Source organism: Guillardia theta, assembly GCF_000315625.1.
Source record: "Guillardia theta CCMP2712 unplaced genomic scaffold GUITHscaffold_2, whole genome shotgun sequence".
Lineage (NCBI taxonomy): Eukaryota > Cryptophyceae > Pyrenomonadales > Geminigeraceae > Guillardia > Guillardia theta.
The window spans coordinates 988,393-1,005,747 of NW_005434672.1; the positions used below are offsets into that span (position 1 = coordinate 988,393).

Genomic DNA, 17,355 nt, shown 5'->3' on the forward strand with positions numbered 1-17,355 from the left:
CATCGTGTTCTTGCACATCGATTACAGACAAGTTCGTTCTATGCTTTTCCTTCTTTCTTCCTCCTTCACTTCTTAGAGACCAACGTGATCCATCGCATGATCTTCTCTGCGCAAGACATCACCATTGAACTCCACAGATCTGTCGAGCTCACTTGACAGCTCATATTCCCCAATGGCGAAAAGCTGTCCGCTCAAGAGCTCAGCTGCTACTTTCTGCATGTCGCGCTCTGACCATAACGACGATTCAGTGCTGGTATCATGAGTATCGGCCACTTACTGCCAGCGAGGATGTGCGGCTGCTTCAGAAGGTCTCGAGTCTGAGTGTAGTGCTCGGGAATTCCCCTGATCGTGCTGAAGAGAAATCATCGGATACCTACTCGCACCTCCCCTCCCCCCCCTTTCCTCCTCCTCCTCCTCCTCTATCATCTCATCTCATCGTCTTCCCTTCCTCTATCCCCGCTCCATCTTTCCTCCCTTCTTCCACTCTTCTCTGTTTCTTCTCCTCTCCTCCTCACATCTTTCGCTCTTCCTACTCGTCTCCCTCACTCCTCATTTTGATCTCCACCTGTATCTGCCATCCAGTGAAGCTTCAAATCCTCCGGGAGGAGCGATCCCACCTCGATCCCAATCCCAGAACCACTTGCGCAACAGAACTTCGTAACCCTAGTGGCATAATCAGTAACTCAGTAACGGTGACAATCGAACGGTTGTGACCTGATACAGCAGGAAGAGACTTTCTCCTGAGTTCTGCAATTTCTCATCAGGTTTGCATGACGGTGGTAACGCGATCGTCATCATCTTTGACCTCCGCCTTGTCGAGCTTCTCAGAGATGAAGAGCATTTTAAGATGTTTAGCAGTGACAAGTTCAGCCCAGGCCCCCTATCCACACGTTCAACGACGCTATTTGTTTTTCGAGCTCCTCATTGTCACCCGAAGGTTGCTGAAGTAGAAGATGAGAGGTTGGAGCACGTCGATTGCCTGACATCTGATCCTAGAAACTTGTTTGAGGACACGAACATGAAAGGAAAGCTTGCGATCACAATGCTGAGATCCACGGCTCTTCCAGATAGTCTTCGAGAGAGAACAAACTTCCCTTCTGTGACAACGTCAACAGCTCCATGATGACATCTTATGCAGCTACTCGTCCGCTTCTTCGGTTGAGATGCGCAAAGATGCTATCCCTTACAGCAGGAATGACGTAGTACAACCCCATCGGCGTCTTCCAGATGAGCCGAAAGTTGAAGAGCATATTGTTCAATGCCTGCAGGTGAATTAAAGAGAGGAAGAATCACGGAAAGAAACAAGCAAGGAGCAACAAGCAACACGTATCAACGTCGAGAAAATGGTTCTGAATGTTTCTCGTCACTTACTTCTATCGCTGCCGGCGTGTCTTGACTCATGGTTGCGAGCTCATCTGCCGTTAGAGGGATTCCAGCATACATCATACGAATCAAAATATCCCTGTGTCTGAAAACAACATTATCATCATCATCATCATCATCATCATCATCATCATCATCATCATCATCATCATCATCATCATCGACTCCGTCCAACTGTTTGCAATGAAGCATCTCCTTCACCTGTCTGTCAGGAAGAAATGTGCCACACAAAGAGCGGGCCACAAGATTCTGTCGACATTCTGGTGTCGCTCATCTTCACAATCTGTCAACAACACATCAACTGCACAACAAGAATTTCAGCCTGTCAACCTTCCAGGCAGTCAAAGTTAAGATCCAGACTGTAACCGTAATCTTTGCACCTCTCGTCCTGCAAGTTTGTACTGTCAGAACGAGAACATCTTCGACAAGGAGGAGCAGGCACTCAAACATGACGCAGAGACAACGAATTGAAATGAGACTAACTTGATACAGTGTGACACACTGATTCACTGAAGCTTCAGACGCGCAAGACGCTAGCATCATCGTCGCAAGAACATGCGCTTGTCCTTCCTGCCCGAGCTTCGACCCGCACAAATCTTTGAGAGCCTCGAACTCTTCTGGATCGAGATCGCCCAACTGGCTGAGTGATGGTTTGTAAGATGGCACAATGTCAAGACAGGAAGGAGCATATCGGCAACCTGCACTGCCCCGTCCGGAGGTATGGATTTTCATAAACAATCTTTGGATGGTGTGTATCACCATATTTACATCTGACAAGAGGTAGCAAGAAGAGAGAAGTAAATAACATGTTTGGTCTCAATCGTCGTTCTTCCTCTCTACTCACCTTTCCATGTGCAAGAAGAACATTCTTTGTGCGTCACCCCCCTTGATGTTTGGAACAGCCACAGGCAGAAACTCGACGTTGCACTTCTTCAGTAGCTCCATCGAATGTTTGACAGCGAGACTATCACATCCGTAAATCACATCGGCGGGTGTCAACGGAGATAACAAGTCCTCCTTACAAACCTGTGATCATAACCTCGGCAGCTGATGAGGAGACGAACATTCGCCGGCATCTTCTTGAAGAAGCATGCAAGTTCCATTCTTGCTTCTTCTCTCAACGCATGCCAGTCATCGAAAACGATGATCACTTTGTTGCTCTTCAAAGCGCGCAACACTTCATTCTCCCGCATGTCAGCGAGCGGCCTGCCGGCAATTCCCAACTACACCAACATGATGAGCAACACAAGAACCGTCCAAGAGCTCCTCACAACCTTCATCATTCCTCCTGCAAGTTCAAAGAAAGTCTCCAGACTTGTCACTTGGTGCGACATGTCTGACTGCTCATCGCAGTTGCACCATAACACATGACTGACTTTCTCTCGATCAAGATACCACAGGCTCAACTGCGCCATGAGCTCGGTGCGCCCGCACCCTGACGGGCCGTGCAGGAGCGCGGCTGTGTGTGTACACCTCCTGTCAAACGCGTCGAGCACGCTGACCATGATTTCAGATCGCCCATCATACGCCATGTTATGATGTACTCGCGCGCTCTGCCGTGTCCTCATGGCGGCGCAGCCGTTCCTCTCCGATAACCTGCATGCACCCTGATTGAGCTTCAAGGATCCTGCTGGAGCGATGGCGCGGAGAGCAATGTACAGCTTGACGAAATTGTCGCAGGCGGGATGCTCGGACTTGAAAGCTTCCATACTCCTTCTAGCTACCACATCCAAGTTCTCTTTCCCCATTGAGTCGACGATCGCAGCGATCAGGGTCTGCACGAAGGGAGAAAAAGTTGAGGAGCCTTCGGCGATTGTATCATCAAAGAGGAAGACAACAGGGCACACCCCCTCCTCCACCAAAATCTTCGCAAACTCGTCCCCAAACTGTCCCACGACAATCATGAGCTTCGGTACTTTAGGGATCACGAGCCTGATGGTGGTCAGGTCAACGTAATCTGCCATGCCATAGCCATCCTCTAGCAAGAAGCTCTTCTGATCCCAACTGGTTCCTGCCCCTGTGAGAAAGACGATGTCATAATCCTTGTCTTCCTCATCCATCATGTTGGACAAGCTATCTCGGCACAACTCGGGCAGGAAGGAGACTTCTACGTCGACTCCTGTCTTCGAGAGAGTCTCCGTGATGATGCTTCTGTCCTGATGCAAGCTGATGCTGGGGAGAGCCATGATCAAGCTCTTCTCCTCCCCCTCCTCCTCATTGCCAACGGGCGAGCTCCAGCCACCAGCACTGTTGCCATGGCTATCACTTCGCCCGAAAATTGAATTGAGGGGGTGGGGTACATGGAGTTACCCCTACCTATATAGACTTGTCAAATATCGAGAGCACCGGGTACAATATGGATGCACAGGGTAGGGGTGGTGGACCGAAACTCAAATGTTGTATGCTGCGATTGCAAGTTGTCGAGAGATGTAACGTGAGGAAAGGAGAGGAGAGGAGAAGAGAGGAGAGAAGAGGGGAGAGGAAAGGGAAGGTGAAGATAAGAGAAGAGAAAGAGAGGAGAGGAGAGGAGAGGAGAGGAGAGGAGAGGAGAGGAGGAGAACGGAATGTTGGGTGGACGAAACTTTCAAGGGCACCATCTACATTACATTCATTCACAAGACATCAAAGTCGCTGTACACTACAAACATCAGAAGATGAAAGTATTTCGTAGGGAGGGAAGGGAAGAGTTGTGTAGAGATGGAAAGACGCTCGGCTTTCCAACAATCCATGGCCACTCCCCTTCCTCCTCCTCCTCCTCCTCTTTCCGACCTCTGCCTTCCCCATCGAATCTTGCGGAACACCACGTGAGAAAAGGATGTCAAAGTATCGCAAGTTACCTCAACTTAGGAACTTGGGGGAGCTTGTTTGAAACATCGTCCTGAGCGGAATCAGCCATTTCATCATCATTGCTGATAATGTTGAGGGGGATCACCTTTCTCCCTCCCTCCTCCTCCTTCGTCTTCTCTTTCGTGTCCTCGCCTTCTTGATCAAGGACAGGTCGCCGGTTGGAGGAGATGAATGGCATCGTGCTTGCTGCTCGCTTCTCGACCAACTGCATGCAAAGCATCAGGAGGAAGGGAGCAGGAGAAGGGGGGGAGGGAAAGATCATGGGGAAGGGGAGATAGTGGGAGGAGAGGAGATGTAGTGGGAGGAGAGGAGATGGTGGTAGGAGAGGAGATGGTGGGGGGAGAGGAGATGGTGGGGGGAGAGGAGATGGTGGGAGGAGTGGAGTAGGAATTACCTCTGGATTCTTGGAGCTCCGCAGATTGTCTTTGATTTCTCTCTCCCTGACCAGAACGCTAAGAGCAGAAGGGGAGAGAAGGAGCAGAGGCAAGTAGAGGAGAGGTACGGACGAGAAAAGAAGGTAAAAGGGAAAGGGGACGACGTTACCTTGTGATGATGTCTGACTTGTTCCAGTAGCCATCATCTGCACACCAGGCAAATCACGATCATCGTCATCGTCAATCGCAGTCGTTATCACGACACCAATTATCATCATCATCATCATCATCATCATCATCATCATCATCATCATCATCATCATCATCATCGTGTTTTTTGCTCACTTGACATGTCCACACTGAGAGGATTCGAACGCAGCTTCAGCAAGTACGGCGGGATAATTTGTTGTCCTCCCTGCCGCAAGCTGTTCGATCTGTTGCGTTTCGACCGAGCAATGGGTGCTTTCTGCGCTGCGTCCTCCATTGACGACGACGCCATTTCCTGTCCCCTTCCTCTTTCAGGCAGTCCGTGGGGAGACGAGCTTGCAGGGGCAGGAGAGGCGAATTTCTCCTGCCTCCTCCTCCTCCTCTTCAGCCTCATGTAGATCTGTTCCACTTGGTTCTCCTCCTCCTCCACCACCTCCCTCATCACATCCTCAAGGTACGTCCTGACAAACTCGTTCCACCGCACGTTTGACCGATGGAACAGCCTTCTCTGCTTCACCACCGACTCCACGAACTTGGTCATCTGCCCCCTCTGCAGTGCTTCTGATACCGCTAGCTTCAGCTCCTCGAACCTCTCCTCTACCATGATGTCCACAAAACGGTTCCAGTCGTTGAACGATGCCACCACACACGCGTTCTTCATCCTGTACGCCATCCGCTCGAGGATTCTGCGGTTCCTCCTCAGCTCTTGCCACTTGTCCCGCCATAGCTCAAAGCACTGGTACATGGGTCTCTTCAGCCAACGGAGGAGGAGAGCGCTGCTAGCGCACATCTGCTCCCGCAGCGCGATCTTGGTATCCTGCACCAGGTCTGACCAGAGGAGGAGGCAGGTGAGAGCGTTCCTGTTCTTGATCCTGTTGACGATGAAACGCATGTGCGCCATCCTCTCCACGTAGTCATGCAGAGCAAGAACGCATCGCTGAGCAGGGCGCATCCTGAACCTCTCGCGGAACTTGGCGATGACAGCACGGAAGTACTTGCGAATGAGGACGAGCTCGTCGAAGGCTCTGAATGCATGCACCTTCCTTACGTTCAACCAGATCATGAGCGCATCCGCCACGAGGCTCCTGTTGTACCTTATTGACCGTATGATGTACTCCCAGTCCACTAGCGCCTCCCACTTGTGAGAAATTTCTCTCTTCCGCTGAATCGCCCGCGTGATCGTCTTCATCTCCAACTCTACCTTGCAGTACTCTCTCCACTTCCTCCACGCCTCGTACTCTGACTGTCTCTTCCATCGGATCATCGCGCGTTTGTTCTTCCTGGCAAGAGCAGACCAGTTCCACACGACTGATCTCAGCAAGTCACCTCCGAGCAGCGCCAGGATGTTGGAGCACTTGTCTCTTAGCTTCGTCATGATCTCGTCGTCCGGCTGCCACCAGGGACCTTCAACGCACATCACCTCCACCCAGTTCTCCCATCCCTTCACCATGGGCCCCCGTACGACCTTCTCCAGGAACCGCCTGCTCCTCTTCATCTTGCTCGTGTGCTGCATCCATGACAGGAAGCAGGCGGAGAAGAACTCTCCTGTGATCAGCGCCAGCACTTTCCCGCACCTCTCTTGCACTCGCTCCATCAGCATGGCAGTCTCGTAAAACGTCTCGTCCACCCACGCGTCCATGGCCTTGCTCAGGCTGCTGTTGAAGAACCTTGCCCTCGCTCGCTTGTTCTTCCCCACCAGCTCCCTCCACTGCTGGAAACACGCTTGCATGTAGTTCCCGCTCATCGCTGCCAGGAAGTTGGAGCATTTCTCCTCCAGCAGGCGCTTCACTGCGGCATCCGGCTCCCACCAGGAGCCCTCGGTGCACATGTACTCGACCCAGAGGTCCCACCCGAAGAAGAGCATCGCGTTCATCCATCGCTTCATGGCCCGGTGCTTCTTCACTAGGATCTCCTTCCACTCGCTGAAGCAGACGTGAGTCCACTGGCCTGACATGAGCGAGAGGAAGCGAGAGCAGCGCTTCTTCACCTCCTCCTCAAGCTTCGCGTCCGGGCTCCACCAAGGCCCGTCGGTCAGCATGTAGTCGTACCACACAGAGAAGCACAGGTGACTGGCTGAGCTCGACTGCTTGGCGAACTGCATGGCGATCTGAAGGGCGTTCTTGCGCTGAGCTTTCAGTTCGACATTCATCTTCATTGAACGGAATCCCAAGTACAAAGATCTCTGAAACAAACTCGCCGTTGCTCTCCTTAGCTTCGCTTTGAACTCCAAGCTCTGGGCCCTGAAAAACTTCCAGAGCAAGAAGCATTTGTACACAACAAGGTTGGTGAAAAAACCCATCAGCCTCCTCATCTTTCTCGCATGCAGCTCCTTGGCAAACTCCCCTCTGGTCAAGAAACCTCGTCCGAGCGCTTGTATCTTGCTAGCAGCTGTCCCTTGGATGTTTCTGCGAGCGACGTCGGCATTCATTGAGTTGAGATCCTGGCGCTCTGTGCGGGCGATGTTCGCAATGCTGGGAACCACCCGCGCTCGGATGAGCGGCATGCAGCTCGACTTGTTGTAGGAGAGAGCAGCGAGGAAAGAAACAGCAGCGGAGACGAGGGCTGGGGTATTGCCTATCAGCAATATCGGTCTGACCTTGTTGACGATGCCATGGCGAAAGAACAGCTCATGGGACCTCCAGTGCGCGTTGGCAATGTTGGTTGCTGCATGCAGGAAACCAAACTTGACGCGATCGGTGGTGTAATGCGGAAAATTGCTGAGCATACCAGCAATAGTCTCCATCAGGCATGTCGAAGTTCTCAGCGCCTGCTCCACCTGAGCGAGCTCTTCCTCGCCGATCTCATCCTCTGCCATGTTGGGAAACGCTGCTCGCATCCTCTCCTCTCTACCGGAGAAGTACTGGAAGTCGACAAGCTTCTCTACCACGAGCTCGTTGGCATATACGAACTGAGTCATAGCCAGCGATACCCACCATTGCAGCTGCTCGTGCTTCGAGTTTCGCACGAGCTTCAGCAGGCTGTGGGCAGCTCCCGACAAGACGATGGCTTTCTGCTGTGACATCTGATCATTGAGATTGTCTGACTTGGCCATTCCTGCCAGAGCCTTCGCTGCCTCTACTTGGTCGTCTACGACCGTCGCCGAGTTCTTCAGGACTTCGGCCAACGTCTGGACATCTTTGAACCAATCATGGGATTGTTCCATTTCAGCAAGTGGCAGATGATCAAGCTGTTGATCTTCTGTCTTGCACTGTTCTGTCTTGCACTGTTCCTATCTCATGTCTTGACCCCTCCCAACAACCCACATCAGTTCCCAATCACAACCCATTTGTTGTGATAGCACTACGATTCTTCAACTGTTCGCTTCTCTAACATGTCATTGCAAGCATGTTGATCATTCCTTCACAAAATTTTCACAACATGTGCCATGGAATCGCAATAGACCTTCTCCTCCACTCGCCCGCATCTGCCCTCCACTGGAGCATCTGCCATGCCTCAAGACTAACTGACAACTACTGCGAGGGGGTCCTCCCAAAGCAAAGTCTCCAATAAACTTTTGAAAATATCTTCTTTGAATTGAAAATAAAATGAAATTTACGGGTATAGTTTGAAATTAAGCAGGACAGTGGTCCTGGGGGTAGTGTGTGGACTCGTGGTTGACTTGGTCGTGCATACCAGACAAGAACACTTTTGACGAGAAAAACCGTGAAGTAGAGTGAGCAAATCGATGAAAGGTTTCATGTCTTGTCTTCAAGCCGTGTTCTATTTACATTGACAGCAAAGTTTGCCCTTGTGTTGAAGTTACCCATTCCGTCTCAGTTTACAAGTCCTTCCTTGCTGCATTCAGATTGCAATCGCATTCTTTCACCTTTAAAGGCATTAGATTCAAGAACCTAAAATCATCCTACAGACCTTGGAAGCAAGATTCTTGTTCTTGACTTTGAGCAACTTGATGGTGTCAGCTTGATTCATGACCATTTCCTCCTCCCTCACCTCCAATTGAGAAGCAAGCTGACTGCTTTTCTTCTGCTCTTCTTCGAGCATTTTGCGCAAAGCCTCACTTGTTGACCTCCAATCCTGTTGAACATTAAATCGTCGTCGTGCTTGCTCCCGTCCGATCTCTCACCCGCACTTCTTCCCAAAGTTTCGCGTTCTCACCCATCACTTCACTTAGTCGATACGAGCACAGAGCTTCGATCGAGTCGATCTTCAAAACCTTGGTCGGCTTATCCTTTTGCGTCTGCTCCTGCTCTTTCAAGTTGCGAAGAGTTTCCTGGTACGACTTATCTTGTTGTATAATCTCTTCTGCGTCATGCTTCACTTTCTTGGTATCAATCTCTCTTTCCAGTATTCGCTGTCTGTGTTCTTCCTCAGATTTTGTCGATGTAAACTCATCAGATGTATTGCCGATTGAAGCTTCAGAGTCGGAAACAACAGGTGGTAGTTCCTCTGCATCGACATCGAATTCTTGCTTTCCAAGCTTATCAACAATTGCTTTTTGACCAGCCCACCAACACTCCTGTCATGAATCGTTATCTATCGCTTGAAGCACTTGATTCTGAAGAATCTCACAGAAGTCCTGAGCAGAGCAAGGAGAAGCAGTACGTTCATGCATTGCTGCTTCAATCTGTATCTGGCTGGCATATGTCTTGAGATGTTAGGGTGAATTTAAGGGTCTACAACGATAGAGTCAAACAAATGCCAAACAATGCCAAACAATCTCTGTCCCTATCTCTCTTCCCACACTGTCGCCGGCAAGTGGCAAGTTACGGCCCGGGCAGCTCAGACACCGGACTCAGATCACGACCTTTAAGTTCCTTCCTCTGAGTCTCAAGCTGGCTCCCTGGCAGCCGCGCTGCGGCTCTCCGATACCGGCCGCCGGCCTACCGCAAGCTGAGAGTGGCATGCGAGTTCGAAGACCTCCTTCTCTCCTGTCCCTAAGGCCCAGGCCCTCTGGGCCTCCTCAGGCCTCTCCCCCTCTCCCTCTCTCCTCCTCTTCTCCTCTCCCCCTCTCCCCCTCTCCCCCTCTCGCTCATCCTTGATAACCAACGGCAGTGCTGCAGTGCCGCATTCCCTCTCAGCATACTCTGATCACCTCTCAAGTTTGACTCTGCCTGACCGTTTTGACATGGCTCTAGATGAGTGGGGATGAGGGCACATCTCTAGTGATTGAGGTTGAGTGGGGATGTGGGTACCATCTATTTCGGGCTGCGTTTTCACGATGGCAGCATCAGGATAGACGGCGCGTGAAGAGGAGAGAGAAGGAGAGACACGTGGAAAAGGAAGGGAGATGGCCACTAAAACCTTCAACGTCGGAGTCAAGAGCTGTGCCATCATCTGAACTCGGCACTGGTGCAAGACCAGTGATTGAACAACACCACCAGCGACCATGCGCAATTTAGTTCGAATTTTCCTGTCTTCCTTATTGGTTCTGTTGGCAATTGTCGTCATTCCAAGTGCTTTTGATCAGGAACAAGGAGGTGACCAGCTTTCCATCTTCGCCTACTTCGAGGATCTGGTGGGTTCCCCAAAGTCCTCTGCCAGGAAACTTTCGGCTCAGCCCACAGATGAGCATGCAGCGAAAAGAGTTTTACACCAGAGAGCCATAGCCCGCAAGCAAATCTCCACCGTCAAAGCTCCCAGTCTCGCCCACGTCCATAGGAATCTGGTCAATGCTACCAACCACACAAGTGCGGTCCATCCAACCACGAGGACAAAGGTGTCGGAGCACAAGGTCAGACTGACTTCGGGGCAGCTGAAGAGCCATGGATCGAACGACGCACGGGGCAGTGAGGCGTGGGAACGGCAGGCTGATGATGACTTCTTCGACAGCCTGGACAAGAACAGAGATGCAAACGAGCGAGCCAAGCGAACGGAGATCAAGCGGAGGAGTGAGTCTGAGGAAGAAGAGCACCAGGCAGCGGAAAGAGCTGAGGAAGAGAAGGTGAACAGACGGTATCTTGATGCGAAGAGGCGCTTCATGAAGCAGCAACAAGCCGCCAAGAAGTACACCAAGGACGCGTTTGCACGGATGGACGCTCATCAGGCCCATCTCAGGAGCGACTCTTTCGTGGGGTTCAAGTCGATAGAAGCGAAGGAGCTGGCAAGAGAGGTGGAAAGAGATCACCCGAATGAATCAGCATCACAGATAGCTGCTCGAGCCCTCAAGTTGCTCCATGTCATCATGAAGAGTCGAAGCGAGAGCCCGTCGTTGCCTCACTTGGACTCCGTTGGCCCGATCGGACCTGCTGATGATGTTCATTGAGTTGAAGACAGAGGATTGAGTTCCAGTTGTATATTTCTTCTCCTTGCGATCAACCTCTCATCATTTCTTCTGTCAACAGTCTGCACATGGGCACTATCAAAGCTTGTCTCTTTCTATATCCCCTGTTATTCTCTTGTTCAAAGTAAATTTTTCTGATTTGTAGCTACACCGCTCCGGCACCCTCGCCGGCACCCTTCATCTAGTAGAAGTTGACTATCTTCCCGCGTCCTTGGAAGTGGATTATGTGAGGACAAGGGAGGCTGCGATATTCTTGCAGGCTGAAATCTTTTCTTGGCGTACTGAATGAACTGACAACTAAGAAAGAGAGGCAGAGGGAGGGGTTATGAACAGAAACGAGGAAACCAAAAAGAGAAAAAGAGGATTGACAAAAGCCAATCTAAAACTGATGCTCTCAATGACACTTACAGTGAGGAAGAGCGCAGCTGTGTATGAACTTCAAAGACGGTCAGAGTCTTGATAGTCTGGACGACAAGTACGGGCAGACAAGACATTGGCTGGTAGCTGGGGAGAAGACTCTGGGAGTAGTGTTAAAACAAACCAAACTTCAATGTATCCTCCTCTTCTTCGACTATTCAACAAATTCCAGTATCGTCTTGTCTTGAAGATCCTTCAACTAGGTAAATTCAACTTATTCCTGCCTTTATGATATGTCAATTAACATTGCGATCTCCGTCTTGACTATCGTACATCCCTCCGCCTTGAGTCTCGCTCCGTCCCTCGAGCTCGCTCCTCCTGACGCTTATCATGGAAGGCGGTGCAAGCACAGACGCGCTCTTCTCTTGGCTCCATGATCACAACAGCATCTTGCCATGGCATGGACTCTGACGACGACAGCACTGAAACCTTGTTTCGGATCCTCTTAGACGCGACAGACCCAGAGGCAGAAGGATGCTCTCCGATCCAAGACCTTGCCATGCAGGTTGACGTACCGTACTACTCAGGAGTGCCTGCGCGGAAAGCCTCCGGGAGACATATGCCTCAGCCTGAAGACGTCTGCTTATCTCTACCGTACAAGCCTTCAAGCCTCCCGAGTCCGCCGTGACCGTACTATGACTGATCCCGGCCAAGTTAAGCCGCGGGCAGGCTGGCCCCGGTGACGCCGGTCACGGCCGCACCGTCCGGCGGCGTCCCGGAGTCCACACTGACAGAACTGGTGGCACTGCGCGGCGTCCGGCGGCGACTCAGCCTAGATGAGCCTCCGGGCCCGGGGGCCCAACAATGACAATCGCCGGTGAACCCCGTGGATCACTTGCGGGCGCGGCTGGTGACTCGCGCGGCCCAAGTTGCCGCGCAGTGCGGCGGCTTACGGGTACGGTACGGTCCGAGGATGATCGGATCAGTGAGTAGCTCAGTGCGGCCGCGGGCCGCCGGCCCGGCGGGCCCGCAGAAACTGTTATGTAACGTTTATGTAACTGCCTCCGGAAATAGAGGGCAGCAGGACCATGTTCGCGCTCCTGTACCTGACGGCGGGGATGTCGGAGGGGGCGATCAGAGAGCATGAGATTCAGAAGAACAGTGACATGATAGACTTCTGCACTCAAACATACTCCAGCATCAAGAACCGAGAGTACTGCATCGACGTAAGTTGATCGAGCACTTGAACACGTGCCCGTTGTTGTGTGCATCTTGAAAATGTGCAACATGATCTGTGCTCTGTTTGCGTGCGAGATCGAACTATCTTTGATGAGTCATTCTGACATTTCATCATAGAAATTCGTCAAACCAAGCTTCAACTACATGCAGTTCTGAACTTCCTCAGCCGATGGGCATATTTGTGACTTGTGTTATGTATGTATCAACCTCTATTGGAACAGATCATTCTTTGCTTTATAAAAGAAGACATCCTTGGAAGGATGTAGTTTACTGAAAAACAAGATGATTTTTCGTGTAAACTTTTCTTTTTGAACATTCCTGTTATTTGCTTATCGATTTCCTTTGTTCAAGTAATTTGTGTCATTTGCGTGAGGCAAGATAGTCAGCAGCTCTTGGATCAAAGTTTCCGTTGAAAGCTGCTTGAGCTGCTCCAGCTGAGCCATATGAACTGCATCACCAGGTCCTGCTCCTCTCCCAGCATTCGCCGTCCCAGTGCCGTCGACCTTCAGTCCTTGGTTGTCCCTCCTTGCAGAGGCAGTGTGGGCCAGCTGCTTCACTGACTCATCCAAGGCATCGGACTTTAGCGCCTCCTGGATCTCCTGGAAGCTGTTCGATGGCACCTGCTCCTTCTTCGCTCCTGTGTCGCCCCCGTGCAACATCGCTCGGATGGACTCGAAAGCATCCAAGACTCCCATGTCTGCCGCCTTGTGCGCCCCACCGTCAGCCCCCACCTGCCCATGGGCAGGGGGCCGAGGACGATCCTCCTGCCTCGCTCCAGATCCATTCCACCCCCTCATCGTCCCTGCTCTCTCTGCTGGCGGCATCCCCCTCGGAGTGTTATGCAAGTGGCCCTGCAGTAGTGTCAGGAGGGTATGCGAACACTCAGAACTTACGGGATGAGGAGCAGTCAGGGACACGTCCTTGGTAGTGGAGGAAGAGAGCATCTCTCTTGCGTGAGGGTTCGAGAAGTTCTGCTTCCTGCTCGCTCCAGCAGGATCTCTCGGCATGGGGAAGTCGTGAGGATGTTCTGCCCTGTACGGAGGAGGCGGACCTCGCTGACTCGCCTGAGGCTGAGGAAACTTGAGGCCGCGGCCATCAGCGCTGTTGGTGTTCATCATGTTCTCATGCATCTGGCGGAAACGATGAAACGTGTTCATCGCCTGCTGCCTGGGATCCGCAGAGAATCTCATAGCCTCTCTCGCTTCCGCGTAACTTGGAGGAGGTATCCTTCCCATGCCCCCTTGGTCCGTCCTCGGCATGCTCGATGGCATCGGAGGCATGTGCCTCTCTGAAGCCATGCTCCTCCTGTTTTGCGAGCTCAACTCCCCATGCCCTTGCATGCGGTCGCTGGGTCTCGGCTGCAACTGGTTCACGTCGCGTGCTGGAGCAGGGTAGCGTTCGCTTTGTCTGTCATTGCCCCGATCCCTGTCCCTGTCCCTGTCCCTGTCCCAGCCTCGTTCCCTGTCCCTGTCCCTGTCCCTGTCCCAGCCGCGTTCCCTGTCCCTGTCCCTGTCCCAGCCCCCTTCTCTGTCCCTGTCCCTGTCCCTGTCTCTGTCTCTTTCCCTTTCTTTGTCCTTCCATCTATCAACCGTTCTCTCTTGATCCCTTTCACTAGCCTTGGACCGTTCAGGATCCGCTGTTCCTAGGCTTGCCGTTGGCTTGACTGCTGCCATACGAGGATCTTGTGGCCTTGGCGCTATGGTCGATCCTTCCTCGACTCTTCCCTTACCATCGTTGGCAGGGAATACTTGAGCAGGTGCCCCCTGTGGATGTCCAAGAGGTGACCGAACAGGATCGGAAGGACGATCTTTGTAGCCTTCTGGCCTTGAAGTCTTGGAGGCTGCCTGAGAAACTTCCTGCAAGGAGGTCAGCAAAAGGTTGAGGAAGCAAGTTGAGCAATACCTTATCATCACTCCAGGATGACGGCCTTGTTGCGCCGGCTCGGGAATGGTGTGACTTGGAAGCATCAGGGTTGTGCTTGCTCGAGCTCGAACCTTTACTGTCCTTAGGCGCAGAGTTTGAGTGCGACGAGGAGCCGTGGGAATGAGTCTTTCTGAGCACACATATGGCGTACAATTTGTCATCGGCGATCGATTCAGCAAACTCAGGGACGGTCATCCTTGCTAGGGTGGGGCTGAGAACGTAAACTTGACAATCTTCACCGAAGCTGACGACACCAGCTCTTTCTTGCTCATCATGGCTTGCAATCAATCTCTTGTACACCTTCTCGTTCGTCTCAGAACCGCACATGTCGAAACGGATTACAGTCTTCTGCCTCGTCTTCGAGAATTCAAGTTTCTGAAGAAAGTCTATAAGAGCTTCAGGCCGCATTCGTCCCACAATCTCAAGATCTGCTGGCAGCTCCTGCAAATTCCCTCCTACGCTCAAGGCTGCTGCCTGGACTTTGGTTTTGTGAGATCCTGCCTTTCCTATCGTCCCTTGCCAATGTTGAGAAGCAAACTTCCTGTCGTGATGGCTCGACTCTCTTTGACTGTTATTGTGACTTTGACCTTGACTGTGACCTTGACTATGACCTTGACTATGACTCTGGCTTTGACCACTCGAAGATCCCATCCTTGGGTCATGGGCTCTTTCTGATCTTGTAGAATTTCTCTTGGGCTGATCTGAGTGATTCGAGGCGCTATCACTATGCTTGGAGTGTCGGTCAGCACGAGGTTGTGAGTGGAGGGTCTTGTCATCATCATGCAGCTGAATCTTAGACTTGAAGGTATCAAGGCTTTGGATCTGAGGGAGAGATTGTTTCACTGGAAGCGCTTTGCTCGTAGATTCCGAGGGCTTCTCGTGCATGTTTGCTCCGACCTGACTAATCCCAGCTTTTTCTATTTGAACGGATGGCTCTTGCTGACCTTGCGCCTTTTGACCGGAGGGCTTTACGCCCTCAAGAGGCTTGATCTCGTTCAACGCTTCCTTGGACGCCTCCGCCCTCTCGTTGACTCGATCGAGACTCGGCTGCTTGCCCGAGCTAGTGTCGACTACACTCTTTCCCTCCACTTTGATGCCCTTATTCGCACCCATGGCTTGGACCGCTGGTCGCATCGACTCATCTTTGTTTCCAACGCTTGACTTCTCCGATCTTATTTCCTTCGGCTCAACTTTGATAGCCGTGGGACGTTCGTACTTATCCAATTCTTCAACCGACAATCGCACGAGTTTCGAACAAGGCAAGGTGCCAGACAAGGCTGCAGATCGCAGGACATTTCTTGACCTCAACGCCATAGCGACAACACGGTACCGCTTCCTATATTCCTGATTGATCGTTGAGCCGCACTCTGTCCAGAGACTTTCCTCGAGCGAGGATGCCGTTGTGCCGATACTTCCCTCAAATTCTGATGAAGATGCTTGCAGAGCTCCCATGAACGAGCAGGTCACCATGTTCCGCACTTCTCTCCTGATGTCTTTCTGCGAGGTCAGAGTGACCAGCCGCTCCTTCAGCTTTTGCTCAGAGTCCCTGATCGCACATAAGTCGCTGTACGAGCTCTGCCATCTCGCCGGCAGCTTCGTGAACCATACGGGCAGACCTGTATCGCTCTCCCCTCCTTTACTCCCTTGCGATGTACCTTTTGAGCCCGCCTTTGAGCTTTGCACCTTCGGCTTCTTGACAATCTTTTGATTCGCGTCTGAATTGGCTGAAGTGGAATCGACTGCTTTCTTCACGTCTCTGGGTTCTTGACTTCGTTGTTGACTCTGAGAAATCGATCTAGCCACAGTCCTTGAACGATTTCTGCTTTCATCTTCTTTCGAGCTGTCGCTCGAGTCAGAGTCACTTTCGCTTTCACTATCGCTTTCACTTTCATAATCGCTGTCGGACGAAGCAACATTTTTCTCAACATCCTTCGTCTTCTTCACACCTTCAGAACTGCCAGCACTTTGAATCCCAGCTGAATCTACAGTCTTCTGCCTCTTCACTCTCTCCTGTGTTTTAGTCCTCTTTGTTCGCTTTCTTAAACTTGGATTTGATTGCTTTTGAGCTTGCTTCTCCTCCTTCTTTTGAAATCTGACTTGCGCATTGGACGCAGCAGATAGCGCAACCCGATAAGAGCTCGAAGAGACTGGCGTTGTGTTCGGATCCTGCTGAGCATCAAACGGGAGCACCTTCTTCCAGTGGACCCATTCAAGATTTCCCGTGCCATAGAAACGAGCTAATACCATGGCAGGCCTTCGATTTCTTAGCAACTCGTTCGATAACTGCGTCCTCGCTGGCTCTCTGATACAAGCTGGCCAATAGGGGTAGCAAGCGTACTGTGCGTACACGACTGATCCAGGTCGCAGTAACCTTCGTGTTGAGAGAGGGATATCATCCTCCACATTCGAGTGCCCCCCTCCCTCACCGTTATAGAGCGCTGTGACCTCCTCCTCCTCGTCCCACTCGTCTTCAGGTTGATCGCAGCTCTTTCCCACTTCTTTGCAGAAGAAAGTCTCTTTCCCATTGACTATTTCGGCATTCTTCAACCTTCGCCACTTGTTACATCCGTCACATTGTGCCCAGGAGCACATGCTTTCTGCCTGTTCCTTCTCAATCAATTCCTCGATTCTCTTCTTGACCTCAGTCAATAGATCCAGTCTGACAGCGATTTTCTCCCCTTCACGATGCAAAGCTTTAAATACACGTTGATCCTCCTCGTTGCTTGCAAGCAATTCCTGTGCCTTCTTCATCCAATTTTCAGCACCTTCGACATGAAATTGGAG

General features: G+C 51.6%; 5 protein-coding genes across 5 annotated transcripts; 1 reads left to right on the top strand and 4 right to left on the bottom strand.

Annotated features, from left to right (window-relative positions):
* Positions 1-65: 65 nt before the first annotated feature.
* Positions 66-3,569, bottom strand: GUITHDRAFT_131951 (hypothetical protein; the record flags this gene model as incomplete). Its single annotated transcript, XM_005841920.1, has 16 exons — positions 66-106; positions 153-227; positions 278-351; positions 566-663; positions 715-747; positions 806-880; positions 932-979; positions 1,188-1,262; positions 1,372-1,468; positions 1,585-1,666; positions 1,714-1,771; positions 1,867-2,023; positions 2,082-2,153; positions 2,228-2,347; positions 2,410-2,606; positions 2,658-3,569. 16 exons carry the CDS (start codon positions 3,567-3,569, stop codon positions 66-68), a joined length of 2,214 nt encoding a protein of 737 aa, XP_005841977.1.
* Positions 3,570-3,971: 402 nt separating this feature from the next.
* Positions 3,972-4,886, bottom strand: GUITHDRAFT_149928 (hypothetical protein). The gene is made up of 3 exons (XM_005841921.1): positions 4,625-4,886; positions 4,221-4,435; positions 3,972-4,172 (listed from the first exon to the last, which is right to left on the bottom strand). The coding sequence occupies exons 1-3, from the start codon at positions 4,808-4,810 to the stop codon at positions 4,031-4,033; spliced, it is 543 nt and encodes a 180-aa protein (XP_005841978.1). The 5' UTR covers positions 4,811-4,886; the 3' UTR covers positions 3,972-4,030.
* Positions 4,887-8,589: 3,703 nt separating this feature from the next.
* GUITHDRAFT_99641 (hypothetical protein) lies at positions 8,590-9,380 on the bottom strand (the record flags this gene model as incomplete). The annotated part of the gene is made up of 4 exons (XM_005841922.1): positions 8,590-8,637; positions 8,682-8,846; positions 8,896-9,288; positions 9,342-9,380. 4 exons carry the CDS (start codon positions 9,378-9,380, stop codon positions 8,590-8,592), a joined length of 645 nt encoding a protein of 214 aa, XP_005841979.1.
* Positions 9,381-10,158: 778 nt separating this feature from the next.
* GUITHDRAFT_131953 (hypothetical protein) lies at positions 10,159-11,034 on the top strand (the record flags this gene model as incomplete). Its single annotated transcript, XM_005841923.1, has 1 exon — positions 10,159-11,034. The coding sequence occupies one exon, from the start codon at positions 10,159-10,161 to the stop codon at positions 11,032-11,034; it is 876 nt and encodes a 291-aa protein (XP_005841980.1).
* A 1,943-nt stretch (positions 11,035-12,977) lies between these two features.
* On the bottom strand, positions 12,978-17,322 carry GUITHDRAFT_99643 (hypothetical protein; the record flags this gene model as incomplete). Its single annotated transcript, XM_005841924.1, has 3 exons — positions 12,978-13,499; positions 13,542-14,504; positions 14,551-17,322. The coding sequence occupies 3 exons, from the start codon at positions 17,320-17,322 to the stop codon at positions 12,978-12,980; spliced, it is 4,257 nt and encodes a 1,418-aa protein (XP_005841981.1).
* Positions 17,323-17,355: the final 33 nt, after the last annotated feature.